This window comes from Aedes albopictus, chromosome 2 (assembly GCF_035046485.1).
Source record: "Aedes albopictus strain Foshan chromosome 2, AalbF5, whole genome shotgun sequence".
In the NCBI taxonomy this organism is placed as follows: domain Eukaryota; kingdom Metazoa; phylum Arthropoda; class Insecta; order Diptera; family Culicidae; genus Aedes; species Aedes albopictus.
Genome location: NC_085137.1, coordinates 246300507 through 246322705, shown reverse-complemented (window position 1 = coordinate 246322705; position 22199 = coordinate 246300507). Strand labels below are relative to the sequence as shown.

At 44.5% G+C, this 22199-nt stretch overlaps 1 protein-coding gene across 4 annotated transcripts in view; it reads left to right on the top strand.

The window, feature by feature from the left end:
• The window catches only part of LOC109622897 (dual oxidase), a 206748-nt gene that overhangs the window by 166915 nt on the left and 17634 nt on the right, over positions 1–22199 (top strand). For all 4 annotated transcript variants that reach the window (XM_062851444.1, XM_062851447.1, XM_062851445.1 and 1 more), the window contains exon 3: positions 1264–1344. In XM_062851444.1, the coding sequence (XP_062707428.1) occupies positions 1264–1344 (81 nt within the window). The remainder of the gene's footprint in view (positions 1–1263; positions 1345–22199) is intronic.

Below are 22199 nucleotides of genomic sequence, written 5' to 3'. Positions count from 1 at the left end.
TAGTCATAGGTCATTTTGACCCTCTGCGTCACCATGGGCGCTTGGGACTAAAAGTAAGTAAGCTGAGGTCGTTGCCAGCGGATCTGGTTCGTATATTCTTATCTTGCTTCCCTTTCATTTCTTGTTCGACAGGCTCGCAAGGCCGACACTAACCTATTACTTCCCGGAGGACCATAGTGGACATTTGAGCTTCGATCCGCCACCCCAAACATGGTGAATAGACGCCGTGGCGAGCCATTTTTAACCAGGAGAATAGACTTTTTGGTTTGCGTAAGCAAGTCTTCCTTCTCTGTCAGCCTACGATCAATGTTCTGGTAACCAGAGATGGTTACCAGATCTTTCCTTAGCTTGACCGTAACGCGGCTGTTTCCGCAAGCAGATATAGAGTGTGTTGTGTAGAAGGCTTTTAATTTCTTCAGGTACGCATTCTCTAGCCTTTACCAACCAAAGAAATTGTACATAAAACAAGGCAACTACCGCGCTTTTGTTTAATTTTTATTTGCTGGTAGGTGAAACCGCTCGCGGCAGGATAATATGGTTCTCCTCTTTAATGTTATAGCAAAGGCGTTTGTTTAACAATATAATTCAACGGAAAATCACCATAACATGCGAATTGCTTATTTTACGAGCTTATTCCTACAACTCGTCACTTTTTTATAACGGCAAATATTTATGACACCAATAACGCTGATTGATATTGAATTTAATATATTTCGTTTTCCTCATTGTGTTTCGTTGCACACCTGGCAGCATTTTTTTTAGAGAAGGTTGTTGTTAGTTTTCTGAAGTTTCGGTGTCTATTGTACTTCCCTCCGTGAAATTTAATTCAAATAGTTCCCCAATATGTACATACACATTCACCGACACTAACGACAGGGCAGCCTTACAGGATCATAAATCTGTCTTTACTCCCCGCACATGATTAATGATTGCGAAATTTGTTTAACGCCAGCAACCTTGCCATTCAGTTATCGCTTGATCTGCACCGAACTCACCGATGATGGCGGCGTGGCGTGGCGGGTCAATTTATGATAGGTCCTACCGTTTTTGGAGTGCCCATTCCTCGAATCCGTACGAGTACCTACCACTGACTGTCAGCCTTTTATAAATGGTACAATTTTTCGGTTCCATCTCACAGCGCGCAAGGATTTGCAAATGGTTAGGCATTTTTCGACACCTTCCTAATTATTTTTTCAGCAGTCGTGCCTCCGAGATCAATCTAATCTTACTAACGATCATCATGTCTGGTCTTTTCATTCGCAGAACGGCTAATGAGTCATGTGGAGAAGCAGCGCTACGACGGATGGTACAACAATCTGGCCCACCCGGACTGGGGAGCTGTTGGTAAGTTGAAAATTGCCGTGTGTAAGGTGGGATAAGTCCTGCTAGTTGAATAAAGTATGTTCACATTAAATTCATCTTCGTCGTGTAAGGAACTGACCTGGTCAGCTTTGGCTCGCTAAACCTCAAGTAATGTCTTGCTTTTTTAAACGCATCAACGGCGTTTCGAAGGCCCAAATTGAGAAATGTCAGACCGTTGGAGTGCTGCACAATTGCACAACTCCATTGGGAGGTATCTACCGTGAAAATCCCCTGGGGTGCTTCTGAATAAAAATCTGTCACATTTTATTAGCGTTGTGACCAGTTGTGACTGTTGGCGTATTCCATCATGTGCGGTTGTTGTGGTTGATGCTGTTGCTGGCACATTTCACTTTCAGATATGTGCACAACAGTAAAATGATATATTAAACTGCTTGTCACAAACATCATCTCGACACTAAAGCACAAGCGCAATTTACATGAATATTATGTTCTTTTTATCTGGCAATGACGCAGTACACTTTAGGTTGTTTTATAAGTAGGCTTATTCCCTGGCTTCATAAGCACATAAGTGCTTGGTATATGGTATGAATGAAATGAAGAGATGTTATGTTTTGGACTTCATTGCAGGTCAAGGATTCAAATATTTAAAGGTCGTTTAACCCTTATGTGGCCGGCAGGGTACCCGGGTACCCAGCACATATTTAAAATACACGGTGTAGAAAAAAGCAAAAAGTTTGCCGGCCACATAACGGTTAAATAAACCTGGTAAAATTTGTTTTTGGAGTTCCATCCTATGTTTAAGAAATGGTTCAATAAAACTGTTTTTATAGGAATTTTTGCTAAAATAATAATTACACCGTTTTAAGGGCATACACAGCAAAAAAAAAATCTTAAAAGTATACCCGATGTAATCAAAATCGGCTTATAAATTCCTAGTGGGATTCCTATTAGGAATTCCTAACAAAATGATGCTTTTTCATATAAAACCAAAAAATCAATACATTCTTCTAAATTGAAAAAACACATTTTTCCTGGGATATCTTTAGAAATTCCTACAACGATTGCTCCAGTGCCTTTTTCGAGAATTTCTTATGGAACTTCTCCAGAGATCCTTTTAGGCATTTCTGCAGGTATTCCTTTAGAGATTTCTTCAGCGATTTCTCCATATATTTCTTCAGGAATTTCGCTAGCGATTGCTTCAATAGTTTCATCTGGAATTATTCGAGGTTTTTCTGCAGGAACTCTTTCCGAAAATGTTACTAGAGATTATTCAAAAATTAATTCAGGAATTTAAATGGAATGTACAAAAAATCCGTAAGGAGTCAACCCAAGGATTTCTTCAATTATTTATTCAGAAACTACTTCAGACATAAATTCCTTCAGATTTTTTCCAGGCATCCAGGAATTCGCTTAAATAGCTTACCTGGGGTTCCTCATGAGGTTTCCTCAGGAATTCCTTCAAGAATTCCTCCAGGGATTTACTCAGGAATACCTTCAGTGAATCATTCAGGAACAACTTCAGGGATTATTATGAAATCCCTCCAAAAACTCTTCTTGAAATTTCTTCAGGAATTACTACTGGTGTTCTTGCTAGAACTCCTGCAGGAATTAATCCAAGACTTACTCCATGAATTGTTTACGGATTTTCTGAGGTATTCCTTTTGAGATTGCACCCAGGATTCCTCCTGGGTATTCCTTCCAGAGCTGCTACAAGGATTCTTCCAAAAGTTCATCTACGAACTTCTCTTTCAAGTTTGTTTCAAGAATTCGTTCTGTGATTTCTTCAGTAACTTTTCCCGAAATTTCCATAGCAATTCCTCCTGGGATTTCTTCAGGAATTTTTCCTGAAATTTTTCCAGGAATTTCTCAAGGGATTTACTCGGGAATACCTTCTGTGAACTATTCATGAACAATTTCAGGGATCATTATAAAATCCGTCTAAAACTCTTCTTAAAATTCCTTCACGAATTACTTCTTTAGTTCTTGCTGGAACTCCTGCAGGAATTAATCCAAGACTTACTCCAGGAACTGTTTACGGATTTCCTGAGACATTGCTTTTGGGATTTCTCCTGGGTGTTCCCTCAGGAACTGCTACAAGGTTTCTTCCAAGAGTTCCTCTACGAACTTTTCTTTCTTGTTTGTTTCAAGAATTCGTTCTGCGATTTCTTCAGTAGCTTCTCCCGAAATTCCCATTGAAAGTCCTCCTGGGATTTATCCAGGCATTTTTCCTAGGATTACTCCAGGAATTTCTTAAGGGATTCCTTCAGGCATTCCTCCAAGGATTCCACCAGGAACTTATGGCGGGCGTTCCTTTAGGGCTTCGTCCGGGAGTGTCACTAGACATTCCACCAAGGATTCCTACTGGCATGTCTTATGGAATTTCTCCAGATATTGGCCCAAGCATTCCTCCAGGTATTGCTCCAAGCATTTCATCAGGATTTCCTCTAGAGATTTCTCCAAGAATTCATCCGGGAATACCTCCAGGAATTCCCATAGGAGTTTCTCCAGGAATTCCTCCACAGTTTTCTTCTGGGGTTCCTCCAGGGCTTTCTCTAGGTATTCCTCCAGTTTTTCCTCCAGGAATTCTCCAGGTTTTTATCCAAGTTTTTTTTTCCAGAGATTCCTCCAGGAATTCCTTCCAGAATTCCTCCAGGAAATGCTCCAGAAATTCCTAAGGCAGTTTCTTAGAAATTTCTCCAGGAAATCCTCCAAAGATTCCTTCAGAAATTCCTCCTGGAATTTATCCGAGAAATATTCTATGGATCCCTCCAGGGATTCCTACAAGAGTTCCTCCAGAGATTCCTGGATTTCATCAGGAATTTGATTCAGGGATTCCTTCAGAAATTCTTCCAGGAATTTCTCCAGGAATTCCTCCAAGAATTTTTCCAGGGATTCCTCCTGAAATCCCAGGAATTTCTCTAAGAATTCCCCCAGTGATTTCGCTAGGCATTCCTAAAGAGGTTCCTCTTGGAATTCCTCCAAGGATTTGTCCACGAAATTCTCCGGTGATTCTCACAGGGATTCCTCCAGGAATTGCTTCCTCCAGGAATTTCTTAAGAAATTTCTTCAGAAATTTCTCAATGAATTCCTTTACAAATTTCACCGGAGATTCCTTCATAAATTCCTTCATGGATTCCTCTAGTGATTTTTCTAGGATTTTTCCAGGAATTTCTTCAGAAATTTCTCCACAAATTTCATCAGGGATTTCTCCAGGAATTTTTTTAGGGATTCCTCCAGGATCTTCTTTAGGAAATCCTTCAGGAATTCCACCAGGAAGTTGTACAGTAGTTCCTTCAGGATTCCCTTCAAAGATTCCTGGAGGGTTTGCTTCAGAGATTCAAAAAGAGATTTCTCCAAGAATTCCTCCAGGGATACCTCCAAGAATTCCTCCTCGAATTCCTCCAAGGGTTTCTCTGGGAATTCTTCAAAAGATTCATTCAGAAATATCTAAGAATTCCTCCAGAAATTCTTCTAGGAATTCCCCCAGATTTTTTTCAAGAAATTCCTCTAAGAATTTCTCTAGGAATTTCTTAAGAAATTTCTCTATGATTTTTTTATGATTTTTTTCCGATGATATTATTGAAGGCATACTTTCACTTATTCCTACTGGGATTTCTCTGGGTATTGCTCCAGGCATTCCACCAGTGTTTTCTCCTGGCTTTCCCGCAAGCAAGGATTTTTTCTAGTGATTCCTCGAAATATTCATCTAGAGATTCTTCCAGGTATTGCTTCAGGGATTCCTCCATGAATTCCTCTAGAGATTTGTTCAGAAATTTCTTCAGGAATTTCTTCCAGAATTCCTCTAGAGATTCCAGCACGGAATTTCTATAAAAAAGACACGGACACGTTCAATGCTTCCAGTGAGCTTTTCGCTCTTTGAAGGAAGCACGACACTAGACAACGGACTAGCATGCAACGCCCAGTGGCACAGCCGAAAACTTTTCCTGACAGCTGCGGCGGGAATCGAACCCGCGCTCCTCAGCACGATGCGACTAAGAGCTTGGTGACCCTAGCCACACGACCACGGAGCCGCACAAGGATTTATTCAGAAATTTCTGCAGAAATTTGTGATGAAATTTCTGTAGGAATTTCTTAAGATATTATTCCGAGGATATTCTTGAAGGTATACTTTCACTAATTCCTCTAGGAACCCGTCTGGGTATTCCTTCAGGCACACCACCAATGTTTTTCATGGTTTTCCTGCAAGAATTCTTCGAGAAATTCTTTCTGGAATTCCTTCACTGTTTCATCAAGGAATTCCTCCAGGGTTTTTTTTTTCAAAAATTCATCTAGGGGTTGCTCCGTGAATTCTTTCAGGGATGCTTCCCAGAATTCTCTAGAGATTCCTCAAGTAATTCTCCTTGGGATTGTTGCAGGCTTTTGTCCAGGAACTTCTTTAGTGGTTTATCCAGGAAATTCTCCAAGTATTCCTTCAGAAATTCATTCAAAACATCCTTTAGGGTGATGATTAACCTGGGCTTGTTAGGGGAATATCTGTAAATAAAAGAAAATCGGGTTAAGTACGGTTCCTTTGAAGTCCACTAAGAATTTGCATCCTTTGACAGATACGTATTTCGACCTCAACTGTAAGGTCGTCTTCAGTGTCTTGTACTTGACTCGACTGAGTCGAGTCAAGTACAAGACACTGAAGACGACCTTACAGTTGAGGTCGAAATACGTATCTGTCAAAGGATGCAAATTCTTAGTGGAATTCAAAGGAACCGTACTTAACCCGATTTTCTTTTATTTATCCTTTAGGGATTTCTCCAGGATTTCTTCAGGGTTTCATCCAGGAATTCCTCCAGGGATTCCACCAGCAATTTGTCAAAAAGTTTCTTCAGACATTTCGCTAGGATCTCCTCCTGAGATTCCTCCAGGATCCGAATTGCCTTAGGAACTCCTCCTGGAATTCCTCCAGAAATTCCCCCTGTATACTTTCAGAAAGTTTTCCAGGCTTTCTTCCAGGCATACCTGCAGTAATTCCTTCAGGAGTTCCTCCAGACATTTCTCCAGGAATTACTCTAGGGATTGCTCCAGGAATTCAGGACGAAATTCCGAACCTGGTCTAAAAAGTAGTGTACGTTGAGTTGCAATAATTGTATTATAACTAGCTTAATTTGAAGTTCAGCGGTTTGCCCAATTGATTCTAAGTGCCAAAAAAAAACATCGAATCATCATCAGGCTTAACACGGATTTTCCTTTTTTTTTATCCAAAAAGCATCCATTTCGAGACAATCATAAATCACAGATGGATGCATGTCCGGTTTGCCGTTAATTTTCTATAATGACCTGCACCGCATGGGTTCCGTTAGTTCAACCATACCAAAATGTTTTGACGTAAAAAAATGTTAAAGACTACCCATGACCAATACAAAAATCAGAATGATTAAGGATTACAATCTCCGGTTCCTTTTCTTGTTGTTGCTTGCTTGCTGAGAGGGGTGTCATGCTTTGTGGGCACCGCCGCATACATCAAGAGAACGACACCTGATCATCCGACCATTACCGTTTCTGTGGCAAACTCAATCGCTCTTAAATTTGCCGTATAATTTTTTAATTGGATATAAGCGGCTCGGCGTTTGTTCAGGTTCACGCCAAGAGAGCGGTCATTGGCATAAGAGTTTCCGAGATTTGTCATGATGATAAGCTTGAACAAGGAAGCCGAAAATGTTGAAGGCGTGTCCGAGTCGAAGAGAAGCCGTCTGACAAAGTTTGTACATGCCAAAACGAGAAGCTTTTTATTGCCATTTTATGTATTGCTGCAGTTTGATTGCGGTAAGCGATGTAATGTTAAGTACCTATAATGATCACTTTCATCCTGAACATTCCCAAAGAAAATTTGGGAGCCTGACAGAAACTACTGTAGGATTTTTTAGTTGACAGAAAAAACCGCAAGGAATTACCATCTTATCAAACTTTTCCCGGATATTTACCTTACCGGTCAGACTAAAGCCTGGGTGTGCTCTGCTGTACGTAGGAGTCGTCTTCATTCTCGGTCGAAGGGCCCGCTAATTGTCCTTCACTTGATCGACCCAGTTAGCTCGCTACGCATCACGTCTTCTTGTACCGGTCGGATGATTCTCGAGAACCATTTCAATCGGATTGCTATCCACCATCGTGATGACGTGACCCACCCACCGTCGTCTTCCGATTTTCGCGGTAAGGACGATGATGGTTGGTTCTCTCAGCAGCTGATGCAGATCGTGGTTCATTCGCCTTCTCCAAGTCCCGTCTTCCATCTGCACTCCGCCTTAGATGGTTCGCAACACCTTTCGTTCGGAAACTTCTCCGGTCCTCTGCACCTAGGGTCCATGTTTCGTGCCCATAGAGGACGACCGGTCTAATCAGCGTTTTGCGGATAGTTAACTTCGTGTTACGGCGAACTTTATTCGATCGTATAGTTCTGCAAAGTCCAAAGTAAGCACGATCTCCTGCCACAATGTGCCTCTGAATTTTCCTCCCTGAAGCCCTTTGCCATCATGTACTTTGTCTTGGACACATTAATGACTAATCCGATTCGCCTGGCTTCACTCTTTAGCCATCGTCTCAAATTTATGAGCAATAATATCAATATCATCAGCGAAACCAAGCAGCTGACCGAACTTCGTGAAAATCGTTCCACTCGTGTTTACCCCGCTCTCCTAATTACACCCTCTAGCATTGTTGAACAGAAAGCACGAAAGATCATCACCTTGCCGTAACCCTCTGCGAGATTCGAAGGGACTCAAGAGTGTCCCTGATACTCGAACTACGCACATCACTCGATCACATCGTCGCCCTGATCAATTGTATCAGTTTATCCGGGAATCCGTATTCGTGCATAATCTGCCATAGCTGCTCTCGATCGATTGTATCATACGCCGATTTGAAATCGATGAACAAGTGATGTGTGGGCACGTTGTATTCGCGGCATTTCTGCAACACCTGGCGGATGGCGAACATCTGATCCGTTGTAGCGCGTTCACTCATAAATCCAGCCTGATATTGTCCCACGAACTCTCTTGTAATCGGTGATAGACGGTGGCATAAAATTTGAGAGAGTATCTTGTAGGCAGCGCTCAGTAGTGTGATCGCGCGGTAGTTCCCGCATTCCAACTTGTCGCCCTTTTTGTAGATGGGACACACGAGACCTTCCATCCATTTCTCCGGTAATACTTTCTCCTCCCAAATCTTGGTAATGACCCAGTGTAGTGCTCTCACCAGTGCTTCTCCACCGCATTTTAGAAGCTCGCTTGGTAGTTGATCTGCTCCAGCGGCTTTGTTGTTTTTCAACCGGCCAACCTCCTCTTCAATCTCTTGGAGGTCAGGGGCCGGAAGTCTTTCGTCCTGTGCACATACTCCTAGATCTGTTACCACGCCACCTTCGGTACTTGCAACGTCGCCATTGAGATGCTCATCGTAATGCTGCCGCCACCTCTCGACCACCTCACGCTCGCTCGTGAGAATATTCCCGTGATTATCTCGGCACATGTTGGCTTGTGACACAAAGCCTCTGCGCGAGCGATTTAGTTTCTCGTAGAACTTTCGTGTGTCCTTAGCGCGGTACAGCTCTTCCATCGATTCGCGATCTCGTTCTTCCTGCTGTCGCTTCTTCATCCAGAAGACTGAGTTCTGCCTGTTCCGCGCCTGTTTGTAACGTGCCTCACTCGCTCTAGTACGGTGTTGCAGCATTCTCGCCCATGCTGCATTCTTCTCGTTTTTCAACTGTTCACATTCGCCGTCGTACCAGTCGTTTCTGTGATTCGGAGTCGCGAAGCCTAGTGCTGTAGCCGATGTACTACCTATGGCGGATCAGATGTCCCTCCAGCCATCTTCAAGTGCGCCAAGCTGCTCTTCCGTTGGTAGGGCCACTGCTAACTGCTGTGCGTAGTCTTGAGCCACTTCTACGTTACGCAGCTGCTCGATGTTGAGCCGCGGTGTTCGACTTCGACGCGTGGTGATAGCTGTCGAAACTTTTGAGCGTATGCATACAGCGACTATGTAGTGATCCGAATCTTTATTCGCACTGCGGTATGCGCGGACATTGGTTTTATCCGAGAAAAATTTACCGTCGATTAGAACGTGGTCGATTTGGTTTTCTGTTTGATGGTCGGCTGATCTCCAGGTGGCTTTGTGGATATCCTTGCGGGGGAAGCAGGTGCTTTGGACTACCATACCACAGGAGGCTGCAAAGTTTACGCATCGCTGGCCGTTATCATTCGATACGGCGTGCAGGCTGTTTCGTCCGATTACCGGTCTGTACATTTCCTCCCTTCCTACCTGCGCGTTCATTTCGCCGACAACGATTTTCTCGTCACGCGGCGAGCAACCATCGTATGTTTGCTCTAACTGCGCGTACAACGCTTATTTCTCGTCATCAGGACTTCCCTTATACATACACATCCTTGCGTTGATCGGCAGCTACCCGATCACATGTTGTCGCATCTTGTCCAACACTATAAATCCTGTTCATTCCCAGTTCATTAGTGGTGCCACAGGTTGGGTAGAAGGTAACCGCTTGATGCCCACTTTTTCACACTTTCTGTCCAGTCCAACATAGTTCCTGCAACGCCACGATGTTCAAGTTGCGGGGATGTAATTTGTCGTAGACTATGCTGTCACATCCTGCGAAACCAAGTGACCTGCAATTCCATGTTCTAAGTTTCCAATCGTAGTCCTTTATTCGTCGCTTGGGTCTTTGTCGATTGTATCGAGTCAGTCGTATTTTCTCTTATGTAATCCGCAATGGGGATTTTTTTTACGGGTGGCTTATTAGGCCTACGCCGCCAACACTTCTGTCTCGCTGGAAGGCCATCGTGCCAGTTCTGTTTAGCGTCTCAACCAACACTGGGACGACCACGCAGATTGGGGCTATCACCTTGGATCTAGCTGTGCGTGATTCAGCGTTTCTTACTCAGCGGCTGGATGCCAGAAATGACGCTGTTTGAGCCGCACCTCCTTAATGAACAGACGCTCGAGTCGTACCTCCTCAATTTAGCTGAAGTCAGAAGGAATACAGTGCCCAGGCTGCACTACCAGCTAAGCACACAACTCTGTGTCATCGCTTGACCCGAGGAATCACAAGGTAGAAACTTGTGAGGACCAGAACTATGTTGAACGCTCTCCTTATCGACTTACCGTTTTGCAGCCCAATAATTAAACATCAGAACAAATTAATAAGATCAGCAATGTCATTTTATGGATGGAGGTTCTGGTTTCAAACCCGAGCGGTTCAGAAGCTAACTGTGGAAGTGCTCATAGACATAACTGTTGTAGGTTGTCTATAATGACATGATTGGCAGAATGTATAAAATCAAATACTAAGCTGATGCTACCGTGATGGACTCTCCAGAGCGAGTCATCGATGTTCGTTGCTGCTAGGCTACGGCAGCTAACCTTGAGGGTGCGATACGCACTAGCCCCTCTCTGAAGCAATACCTTCTGGTGGTTCCGGAGAGACGTAGGGTTTGGCGACCATAGGAATGTGTTTTAGTGGGTCGATACTCGCCGCCTTGCCGTGTCTCGAAGGACTTTCTTCGCTAGCTAATAGCTAGCACCGAAACGCACTAAGTCCACGATCGCAACACCCAAGCCCAGAAAATCACGAAACCCTTTTACGGGGGGACTTTGCCGTTTCTGTTTCAACCGTAGATCACACGCGGCGGGGGTAACGCACTTTGATACGTGTCATCGACCGACCAGAGAAATGGACCGAGAAAAAGACCGAGCGTACTGTCCAGTTCAATGTATATTTTGTTACTGCTCTATATTTACAATTTTGGCTGTTTCTGCAGCATTGTCGATTGACCATCGTGGTCACTCGTGCTCTCTCTCATGCGTCTTCATTAATGAGAGAAAACCAGGGCTGTTTGGTCAATTTGTTATTCTAAGATATAGACTATTGGTGGTTATCTCCAACATTCCGGCCACCTTGAAACAGAATGTTTCAACAAATTCAAAAAACTATTTACAACTAATGCAGTTTCTGCATCCTGCGATGTACGGCTGGGCAGTTCACGTTGCCGGTGGGTGCCACTACGCTGGCACGGAAATCCAGGGAATCCGTGATATTTGGGCCGATCCTCGGATGCAGCCGACCGGTGGGAATTCATCATTGTCGATCGGGAACAAAAAAAGAGACCAGGTAGATCTTACGAGGGTAATGTAAATTATTGAATCTGCAATTACCTTTGCAGAAACACAGGTGCGCATCGAGCAAGTTCTCCCACTAGGGGTTGCTCTACCTGGTTTCTGTTATGTTGTTCTTGGAGAAGGGAGCAGCGCGATTTTCGCCACAGGTCGCACTACTTCGTTGGACGTCGCTGTCTTGAGGGTCACCACACGGACGATACCGTCCTTTCCGGGGTGGAGGTTGGTGATCTTTCCCAGCGGCCAACGAGATTGCAGCTGTTGCAGGTACTCTGGGTATCAGCGGGGCCAAATTTGCTGCATGTGTTTCTGGGTGAACTCCCAGTGGTCCAAACGATTGTCAGCGGTCTCCTTCCAGTTAGGTCCAGGAACAGCTTGCAGGTTGCTCCCAACAAGGAAGTGTCCTGGTGTAAGGACGTCGAGATCGCCGGGATCCTCTGGAATAGGCGTCAGCGGCCGAGAATTGAGGCACATTTCGACTTGCGCCAACAATGTTAGAAGATCCTCGTAGACTAAGTTGACGTTGCCGATGACCTTCAGCAGGTGAGTCTTTGCCGATTTGACCACAGCCTCCCAGAGGCCTCCAAAATGTGGTGCTCTAGGTGGAATAAACTTCCAGGTGATCTCGTTTCCAGAGCACCAATCGAAGATTTGCTGGCGATCGGCGGCTTCTACCTTCAGCATGCGGTAGACTCTATTGAGTGCATGCGACGCTTCCTTAAAGGTAGTGGCATTGTCGGAATGGAGTTCGACGATCCTTCCACGGCGGGCGACGAGTCGGCGGAGAGCAGCTAGAAACGCTGGTGTTGTCAGGTCGCTAACTAGCTCGATGTGGACTGCCTTGGTTGAAAAGCAGACGAAAATGGCCACGTAAACCTTGGTAGGACCACGGTTTCGAACTGCTGATTTTGTGTAGAACGGTCCACAGTAGTCGACCCCGCACACGGAAAACGGACGCGTCGGCGAAACTCGCGAGACCGGCAGATCGGCTGTGCTCTGCTGGACTAGAGTGGGCTTGGATCGGAAACAAGTGTGGCATTGGTGGAAGACGGACTTTACAAGGTTTCTGCCGCCAAGGATCCAGAACTTCTGGCGCAGAGTGGCTAGCAGGAGTTGTGGCCCTGCGTGCAGTAGACTAACGTGGTAACTGCTAGCCAGCAGAGCAGACAGCGGATGTTTGACGGACAAAACGATCAGGCGCGTTTGTTGGTGATGGACAAAGCGGCGTTACGCTGCCGACCACCAACGCGGAGGGTACCGTCTTCGTCGATGAAGGGTTTCAGCCACTTGAGTGCTGATGACTTGGCGACAAGGTCGCCGTTCGCTAGGTCCGAGAACTCCTCAGCGAATATTTCATGCTGTGCCAAACGGCAGAGAAGATGTTCAGCGTGTTGGAGCTCGGCGGTGGTGAGAGGTGGAATAGGTGGAGTTTTCGATCGGTTGCCAACGTTTAGCGTAGCGGTGTGTGACCCGGAACGGTGCAGCTGTGCGCGCTCCTTCAAGCAATGCAGATAGCGACTGCAGACTGCTACTACTCGGCGTAGCTTATTGTAGCGGGAATAACGGGAGAACAAATCTCCACAGAAAGTAGTTTGCGCGGCTGTCATCGCCACGACTGGAGGTTTGCGTCCTTCCTCGGACGCTGCGGGAGAGTTTGCTTCATCGATTATGGTCTTGGGCCAGCAGTCCGGCGCCAGGGTAAGCCAGGATGGCCCTTGCCACCAGCGAGACGAGTTGAGGATGTCTGCTGGATTGAGTCCGCGAGAAATGTCGTCTGCAGGATTCTCGGAGCCAGCGATGTGCCTCCAGTGATCGACGCACGTGGTGTTCTGGATTTTAGACACCCGATTCGCGACGAATGTCTTCCAGCGAGTTGGAGAAGCGCGCAGCCACTGCAGCACGGTACTGGAATCTGACCAGAAATAGACGGGAGGGGTGATCTTCAGAGATGCTTCGACCGTCTTGCAGAGCTGCGTTGCCAAAAGTGCGGCACAAAGTTCTAGTCTGGCGATAGTGTGGTGTGTAGACAGCGGAGTAACCTTTGACTTCGACGTCAGAAGGTGAACTTGAATACCGTTCGCCGACTCTGTGCGAACAAAACAACAGGCTCCATACGCAACGGAGGATGCATCGGCGAAAAAATGGAGCTGAATACTGTCACTGTCGGGAGAAATAACCAGACGAGGAACTCGAACTTCGGAGAGGATGGATAGTGTAGTGTGGAACAGCTTCCACTCCTGCTGAAGTTTGTCGGGCAGCGGAGAATCCCACTCACAGGAGACACTGTCCTGCTTCAGCGCCCACAGACGCTGCATGAAGAGCTTTGCCTTCGCGATAACTGGACCTAGCAGGCCCAAGGGGTCAAAGATCTGAGCGATGTACGACATCACTTTGCGCTTGGTTAGGATGGCAGCGGGGAGTGGTAGATCTACCTTGAATCGAAGGTTGTCGGCCTTCGGATCCCACAGCAGACCGAGCGTGGATATTGCCTGCTCATCCTGCACGTCGTGAAGCGGTTGAATGGCCAGATCTTCCGGCGGAACATCTTGCAGCACTTCCTGAGCGTTCGACGCCCATTTCTTCAAGGTGAATCCAGCGGATCCAAGCATAGCGGTGACTTGCTGTCGGAGAACTACAGCAGATTCCACGTCCGGTGCGCCAGACAGAAAATCGTCGACGTAGAAATCTTTGACGACTGGTTCGACGGCAGCGGGATACAGTTCCGCTTGATCCTTGGCAATCTGCTGGAGAGTTTTCGTTGCAAGATATGGTGCGCTTGCGGTACCGTAGGTGACGGTTTGCAGCTCGTACGTCTCGATGGGATCGGATGGACTGGTGCGATGGCTTTTACTAGTGTTGTAGAAGACGGCCTTAACCCCACACTACCCTAACCTTCCTGTAAGGGTGTCTGATGAGCAGATTTATCCCCCTATGGTTTAGAAGGAAAAAAAAAATACTAAGCTGAGAAGCACATTCATTCCTAATTGGGACTTTATGCCTTATAGCTCACCTATTGCTTAAGTTCTTCACAAGCTAGTCCTATTCAATCTAGAATTATGCCCTCGCATCCAAGATCTCACAATTAAACCGATTATAATAAAATACAACAGATTACGCGCGTCACCACATATTTAATACGAGGCCACCCAAAACGAGCATCACAATAGACGACGCACAGCGATCACTGGGCTCAGAAACGGAAGCTGCCCAATGTCATCAGCGAACTCATAAATAATAATTGTCCCTTGGACTTGGTCTGGTGCTGTCTACGCGCTGGGGCTAAGTAGGTAGCAGCTTTTTAGTCAACCACAAGCCCCAACCAGTAAACGCATCGAGCGAGCACGTGCAATCTGTAGAGTGTAGTAAATGCATAAAGTTGCAAAAGTTATGATTCGCTTCGATAATGACCTGGACCTGGGCCACCACAAGGGGGCGAAAATTATGCGCATATAATTGCTGGTGGCCGCCGCTACCGAACTTACTCTCGCTAGCTTGGATGATTTTGCATATAGGTAGCTAAGCGGCGGTTGGTCTGAGCCAATTTTCAGCCAACAATGACGAGGCAAATCGGAGTTCGAGAAGAGATTGACACGAGCTTAGCTATGAATTGGATGTTCTTTTTTTGTGCATGTTGCTGTGATCTTACTCATTTGAACTGATCGGTTTAGCGGCTTATTATTAAACTAGGTGCATTATGTATTGGCGCCGTAGAGTCCCATAAATCAATGGGAGATTGTAAAATGCGAACTGATTTGCCTTTTTTCCTTTTTTGTGCAAAATTTGACATTCAGTCATAAGGTCAAACCTTTTTAGAAGAATAATCAGATGTGCGCAATTTATGATCGAATCCATCATTTTTAGTTTAGTGAATGCTTCTAGTTTAATTAGGCATTTGCTTAACAAAATGATCAAATACCTATACCAGGACAATGGGCAACTTGTCGTTTTTTTGTAGTGCTCGGAAGACACAAATTGATTGATTGATTTGTCTTTATTCAAGAGACTTTCAGCCCTTGGCTGATTTAGAAGAAACAAAGCATAAAATTGGCTCGCTACACAATAGAGTACAAAAATACATGACATACCATCAGTTTGGGTGTCCTAGGGAGTATCATTCAACCAAAACTGCATAGTTGATCCTTTTGTTAGTCGTTTCAAAAATATCTTAATTCTAAATAAATTTGGAACCGTTCCATGTTATCCGCGAATCCCACAAATTGACCGAGTATTGTGAAATTCGTACTCCAGTTGTTGAACCCAGCTCGTTGCATTACAATTTCCTGAACGATGTTGAAAAAATAGTAGCCAGGAAAGTCCATCACGTTGTCGCAGTCCCCCTTAAGATTCGAATGAACTGGATAGTTCACCTAGATTGTTCGGTTCATACAGCCATATCTGGTATTCACGACATTTCTGGAGCATTTTTCGTACGGTGAAGATCTGGTCCGTTGTAGCCCGGCCGTCGATAAAACCGGCTTTGTAATTTCCCACAAACTAAATTACTTTAAGTGATAGATGGGATAGCATTCACAATGGTGATCGCTCGAAAGTTCTAACACACTGCCGTGTGCATCACAGTTGTCCCATGTTCTATGGGAATCCCTATTTATTGAGATGCTGCACACGGTAGTTAAGTCGTCCCATTTCTTGTGAATGAGGCAGATTATCCCTTCATTCTCAGAACTTGACCACTATTCGTTGCACCAGGTTGCAGACAGGTGACCAACTTTTGCGAGCCCATCTTGATGAGATCTGCTGCGATAAGTACCATTCTTGCCGACTACTTTGTTGCTTTTGAGCAGCATGGCGGCATTAACTTTCCCTTAGTGTGGTATGTAGTTGGTTCGTTCCCGTACCGTAAACTCTTGCACCAATGTAGTCACTGACTGCCTCCACTGCGCTGCATTGGCCTACACATTCTCTTCGTCATTCAGATGCTCGTAAAAGTGCTGCTTCCACCTTTCAACCACCTCCGTCAGAAGACTCCCGTCCTTACCCTTGCAGATTTCGATTTGCGGCACAAACCCCTTGTGGGATGCGCAGAGCTTCTGGTAAAATTTACGTGTATCTTGAGAATGGCACAGCAATTTCATTTTCTCGCACTCTGCTTCTTCCAGATAGGGTTTCCGAAAGAGGTGAATCTGCTGCTACTAGTTACGTCAGTAGCGCTCCACATTCTGTTGCGTTCCATGCTTCAAAATTACCACTCGCGCAGCGTTCTTCTTCTTCAAAACCGCTCTGCACACTTCGTTAAACCAATCATTCCGACGACTCAATTGCACGTACCACTGTACTCAGTTGCGTTGTTGATGGCTGCTTTAACTGTTCTTCGGAGGGGCCACATCGAGTACACCCTCATCCGGCAATGCTGCCCCGAAATTCTGCGCGTATTCTGAGGCGACATCCGGTTGCTGTAGTCACTCTAGGTTGTACCGTGGAGGATGTCGACAGCGTACATTGTTGATAACGGAAAATTTCGGGCGTAGTTGGTCACATCACCAGGTAGGGGTCGGAGTCGACGTTAGGGCCACGATAAGTCCTGGCGCCGATAATGTCGGAGAAGTACCGTCGATCAATCCGAACGTGCGGTCGATTTGCAATTCCGTTTGCTGGGGCGATCTTCATAACGAGAAGGGAGGCTGTGCTGAAAAAAAGTAATACGAATGGCCTGGCCATGTTCTTGGAGGCGGCTACATTTATAAGTCGTAGGCCGTTTTAGTTTGCCAGCCAATGAGCGCTAAAACTACCACTCGCCGGTCTGAATTCCTCCTCTTAGTCTACTTAAGCAATCGCAAGTCCCTTTTGGTCGCTATGGTCGTCGCCTTTGGCATCGGTTTGCAATCTGCTCTTTTTGACTTTTCATTACTTGTTGTTTTACGGTTGGATTTCTGATTAAAACTAACATTTTATATTTCTTGAAATCTTCTGAATGTTGCACTATCCACAATCGGAAATGGAGTTACACGAATAATATGATAGTTATTTAAAGGAATTCTTCAATGAAAACACTACGTCTTCGATTATGCATGAAGTTTTATTATTTCCGGGAAATCCCGTGATATCGTAATATTTTTTCCCGGAAAGCTGAATTCTGGAAAAAATGGAATCCTTACTTTTGAAAGTCCCTAGAAATTACTTTAAAACTCCCTGTATAGTCCTGGAGCCCCATGAAATATCTTGTATTAAAAAGACCGTCATCGTTAGTATATCCCTCGAAGGTAACGTAGCAAATGAATTGCTTTATTGAATGATGCCTAATTGAGGCTCTTTGGTAAATTTCAAAAACAACAAAGCCGCTGGAGCAGATCAACTACCAAGCGAGCTTCTAAAATACGGTGGAGAAGCACTGGTGGGACACTGGGTCATTACCAAGATTTGTGGGGAGGAAGTATTACCGGAGGAATGGATGGAAGGTATCGTGTGTCCCATCTACAAAAAGGGCGACAAGTTGGATTGCGGGAACTATCGCGCGATCACACTACTGAGCGCTGCCTACAAGGTACTCCCCCAAGTTTTATGCCGCCGTCTATCACCGATTGCAAGAGAGTTCGTGGGGCAATATCAGGCTGGATTTATGAGTAAACGCGCTACAACGGACCAGATGTTCGCCATCCGCCAGGTGTTGCAGAAACGCCGCGAATACAACGTGCCCACACATCACTTGTTCATCGATTTCAAATCGGCGTATGATACAATCGATAGAGAACAGCTATGGCAGATTATGCACGAATACGGATTCCCGGATAAACTGATATGATTGATCAAGGCGACGATGGATCGCGTGATGTGCATAGTTCGAGTATCAGGGACACTCTCGCGTCCCTTCGAATCTCGCAAAGGGTTACGGCAAGGTGATGGTCTTTCGTGCTTGCTGTTCAACATTGCGTTAGAGGGTGTAATAAGGAGAGCGGGGATTAACACGAGTGGTACGATTTTCACGAAGTCCGTTCAGCTGCTTGATTTCGCTGATGATATTGATATTATTGCTCGTAAATTTGAGACGATGGCGGAAACGTACATCCGACTAAAGAGTGAAGTCAGGCGAATCAGATTAGTCATTAATGTGTCGAAGACAAAGTACATGATGGCAAAGGGCTTCAGGGAGAAATCAGCGCGCCCGCCACCCCGAATTTATATCGACGGTGATGAAATCGAGGCGGTTGAAGAATTCGTGTACACTGGATCGCCGACAACGACACCAGCAGAGAAATTCAGAGGCGCATTGTGGCAGGAAATCGTACTTACTTCCTTCCGCAGAACTCTACGATCGAATAAAGTTCGCCGTAACACGAAGTTAACTATCTACAAAACGCTGATTAGACCGGTGGTCCTCTACGGACACGAAACATGGACCAGAGGACCAACGCGCCCTTGAAGTTTTCGAACGGAAGGTGTTGCGTACCATCTACGGCGGAGTGCAGATGGAAGACGTGACTTGGAGAAGGCGAATGAACCACGAGCCGCGAAAATCGGGAGTCCATACCGCGAAAATCGGGAGTCTACGGTGGGTGGGTCACGTCATCAGGATGTCGGATAGTAACTTGACTAAAATGGTTGTCGAGAGTCATCCAACCGGTACAAGACGACGTGGAGCGCAACGAGCTAGGTGGGTCGACTGGAATGGTGACGGCTACTATGTATAGCAGAGGCCACCCGGCCTCAGCCTGATCGGTAAGGTAAGTAATGGTAAATTTCATGGAACGGAACTGGCTGAAAACGTATTTTAATGTTATTCCTTTTTAGTCGGTAAAGTTAGAAATTTTGTAAGATAGGAAATTGAAAATACTATCGATTAGTGCATAAACACCACATCAAACCTCTTTTAACCAAGGAGATATTAAGGCTGGTGGTTTTATCCCAATGGTGCGCATTATGCCGATTCCCCCTACGCGAGAATCGTTCTAACGTTTGATCTTCTAAATCTAAATTATTTTACAGAGTCAATGGAGACGCATGGTTTTTTACTACACCAACGCACATACTGTGCGGATAGACACAATGTTCGGGACGTTCAACTAGCTTCAAGTTAATCGAAAACTTTATTTTTTTTGTTTAAATAGTTGTCTATCAATGGTCTAAATTTAACCAAGATTGAGTTAGAGTGATTCTAATAAAATGCATAATTATCTGATAGCCAGAGTATGTATGTATGTTGTTATCTCCAGATGAAATGAACCGAATGAAATGAAATTTTGATCATTCATGACTAATATTTCGAACTTTGAAAAGCAATTGACTTAATTGAAAGTGGTTTTTAGGAAAAAAAAAGTTATATCCATTTATTTTTTTATGAAAAACTTAAAAAAGGTGTCATTTTTTTTCCTCAAAACCCCATTATATTTGCATTTGAAGCCGGCTGTGTTTTATTGCCGTTTAAATATATTTATATTCAAGTCAATAAACGCCAAATTCAGTGAACGCCAGTGAATTTTCATTTTAAAGTTTGGCATGGTGTAGACGTGTTGGCTTATTTTCAATTCATTTATTTTAATACTAAAAACCAAGATAAATTCACCTAATGGCGATAAAGCCTTTCTCGACGAATATGTATTTATGATGTTTGGGCATCCAGTCAATTTAGTGGTTGAGGCTATGTATCGCCAATCAGGAACCGGCGGGTTCTGTGGAAGTACTCTAAGAACACTAAGTTGAAGAGCGGCAGGCTTAGTTCCAAAGCGAACGTCGAGCCATAAAGAAGAAGAAGAAGAAGAAGAAGAAGAAGAAGAAGAAGAGGAAGATGTTTCCATCAACGTAAGGCGAAGTGCTCCTAAATCATGAGAATACTTTATTTAGAAAACAAGAATTTTATGATGTGGTCTTCGACAACATTTTTCTGCACACTTTGAACTAAATTTTATTATCATTGGTAATAAGATTCATTTAAAACTTAACAAACAATGCAAGTGGGTGAAATTTTTCTTTATATTACGTGTATTTTAACTTAAATGCTAATTCTACACTTACAAATATAGTTTGAGACTAGTTTCTTGATAACTGTTCATCAGGTTACGCGACGTAAGACATCAACTACATGCATGGAATTGGTTAACTTTTTATATTTGCCCACCGCCGGCGGGACACCCGTAACGGGTTTCAGAGTACTAACGGTACTCTTAGATGCAGTCTGAGACTTTTTTCATACTGACCATTCTTCAGGTTACCGAAAAAGCCGATATTCAATGTGACGCATTAGACCGGCCCAAAAACAAAAATGTCGAAAAATTACACAGGGCACCCTCTAGAATCGTGCCTTTGGATGAGAAGAGCAATCTGTGAAAATTTCAGCTCAATCGGTTTAAAACTGAGCTGGCGCAAATGAGTTGAAGGTTTGTATGGGATTTTCAGTCCAAATATATGGGAAATTGGATGGCCTACAGTCTCTCACTCAGTACGCCGGTTCAACGAGTTCGATTTAGCTCAGTATTGAAAGAATGGTAGTTGATACCCTAAGGAACAATTTTGTAGAAGACCATATCATGATAAAACTTAATTTTACTTGCAGTTTCAGCTAACGAAAGCAAGATGAGGACATCTTCCCCCGTTTACTCTCGGTTGTTACATGCATCACGTGTTTGCTGTTCGAAACTTGCGCTCTACATCATAGGCGGCTATGTTGTCCTTCATTTCAATTGCTCACGCACGTGTGCGGGTGTCGAAATAATGAAGAATCACATAGCTGCCTATGATGTAGCGCGCAAGCTTCGACCGACAAACACGTGCTGTATGTAACAACCGAGAGTAAACGGGGGAAGATGTCCTCATCTTGCTTTCGTTAGCTGAAACTGCAACTAAATTAAGTTTTATCATGATATGGTCTTCTACAAAATTGTTCCTTAGGGTATCAACTACCATTCTTTCAATTCTGAGCTAAATCCAACTCGCTGAACCGGCGTACTGAGTGAGAGACTGTAGGCCATCCAATTTCCCATATATTTGGACTCATTTGCGCCAGCTCAGTTTTAAACCGATTGAGCTGAATCTTTCACAGATTGTTCTTCTCATCAAAGGGCACGATTCTAGAGGGTGCCCCGTGAATTTTTCCAACTTTTTTTTCTCGCCATACAAATGTGGGCCGGTCTAGTGACGCATGCATGGGTTTGGTTCTTTTACTTTTGACCACTTCCAGTGGGACACTTTTAATCGGTAGCACTACCAGTAGTAAACTCATGTGGTATGTGCCTATTGTTTACTAATCGTTTATCAGGTTATGGAAAAAGCCACGATTTGATGTGTCGCAGGCAAGGGTTGGGTTCAATTTTATATTTAACCACTTCCAGCACTGACCACCCGGAACCGGTTCCGGAATACTACCGGTTTAGATATGGGCTGAGACTATGTTCTTGCTTACTGTTCATTCATGGGTTTGTAACATTTCGAATCCGGAACACCTAAATGGTCATAACTCCGGAACGGCTGGACCGATCCGAACCATTTTCGATAGAAAATATTGATAGAGAATTTTGTGTCGAATGAACCATTGGTCATCAAAATCGGTTGAGGTTTACTTTCAAAAAGTGATGTGAGTTTTTTTTGCCACACACATACAGTACACACAAAGACATCACCTCAATTCGTCGAACTGAGTTGATGAGTATATGTGACTCGACCCTCCGGGCCTTCTATCAGAAATTCATTTCAATAGTGAACATATAGCCTTTCCTGTACACTTAGAGTACGATAAAGGCAAAAATAAACTTAAACACTTTTGTTTGTTTCCTCATCGACAATTTTAATTCAATGATATTAAA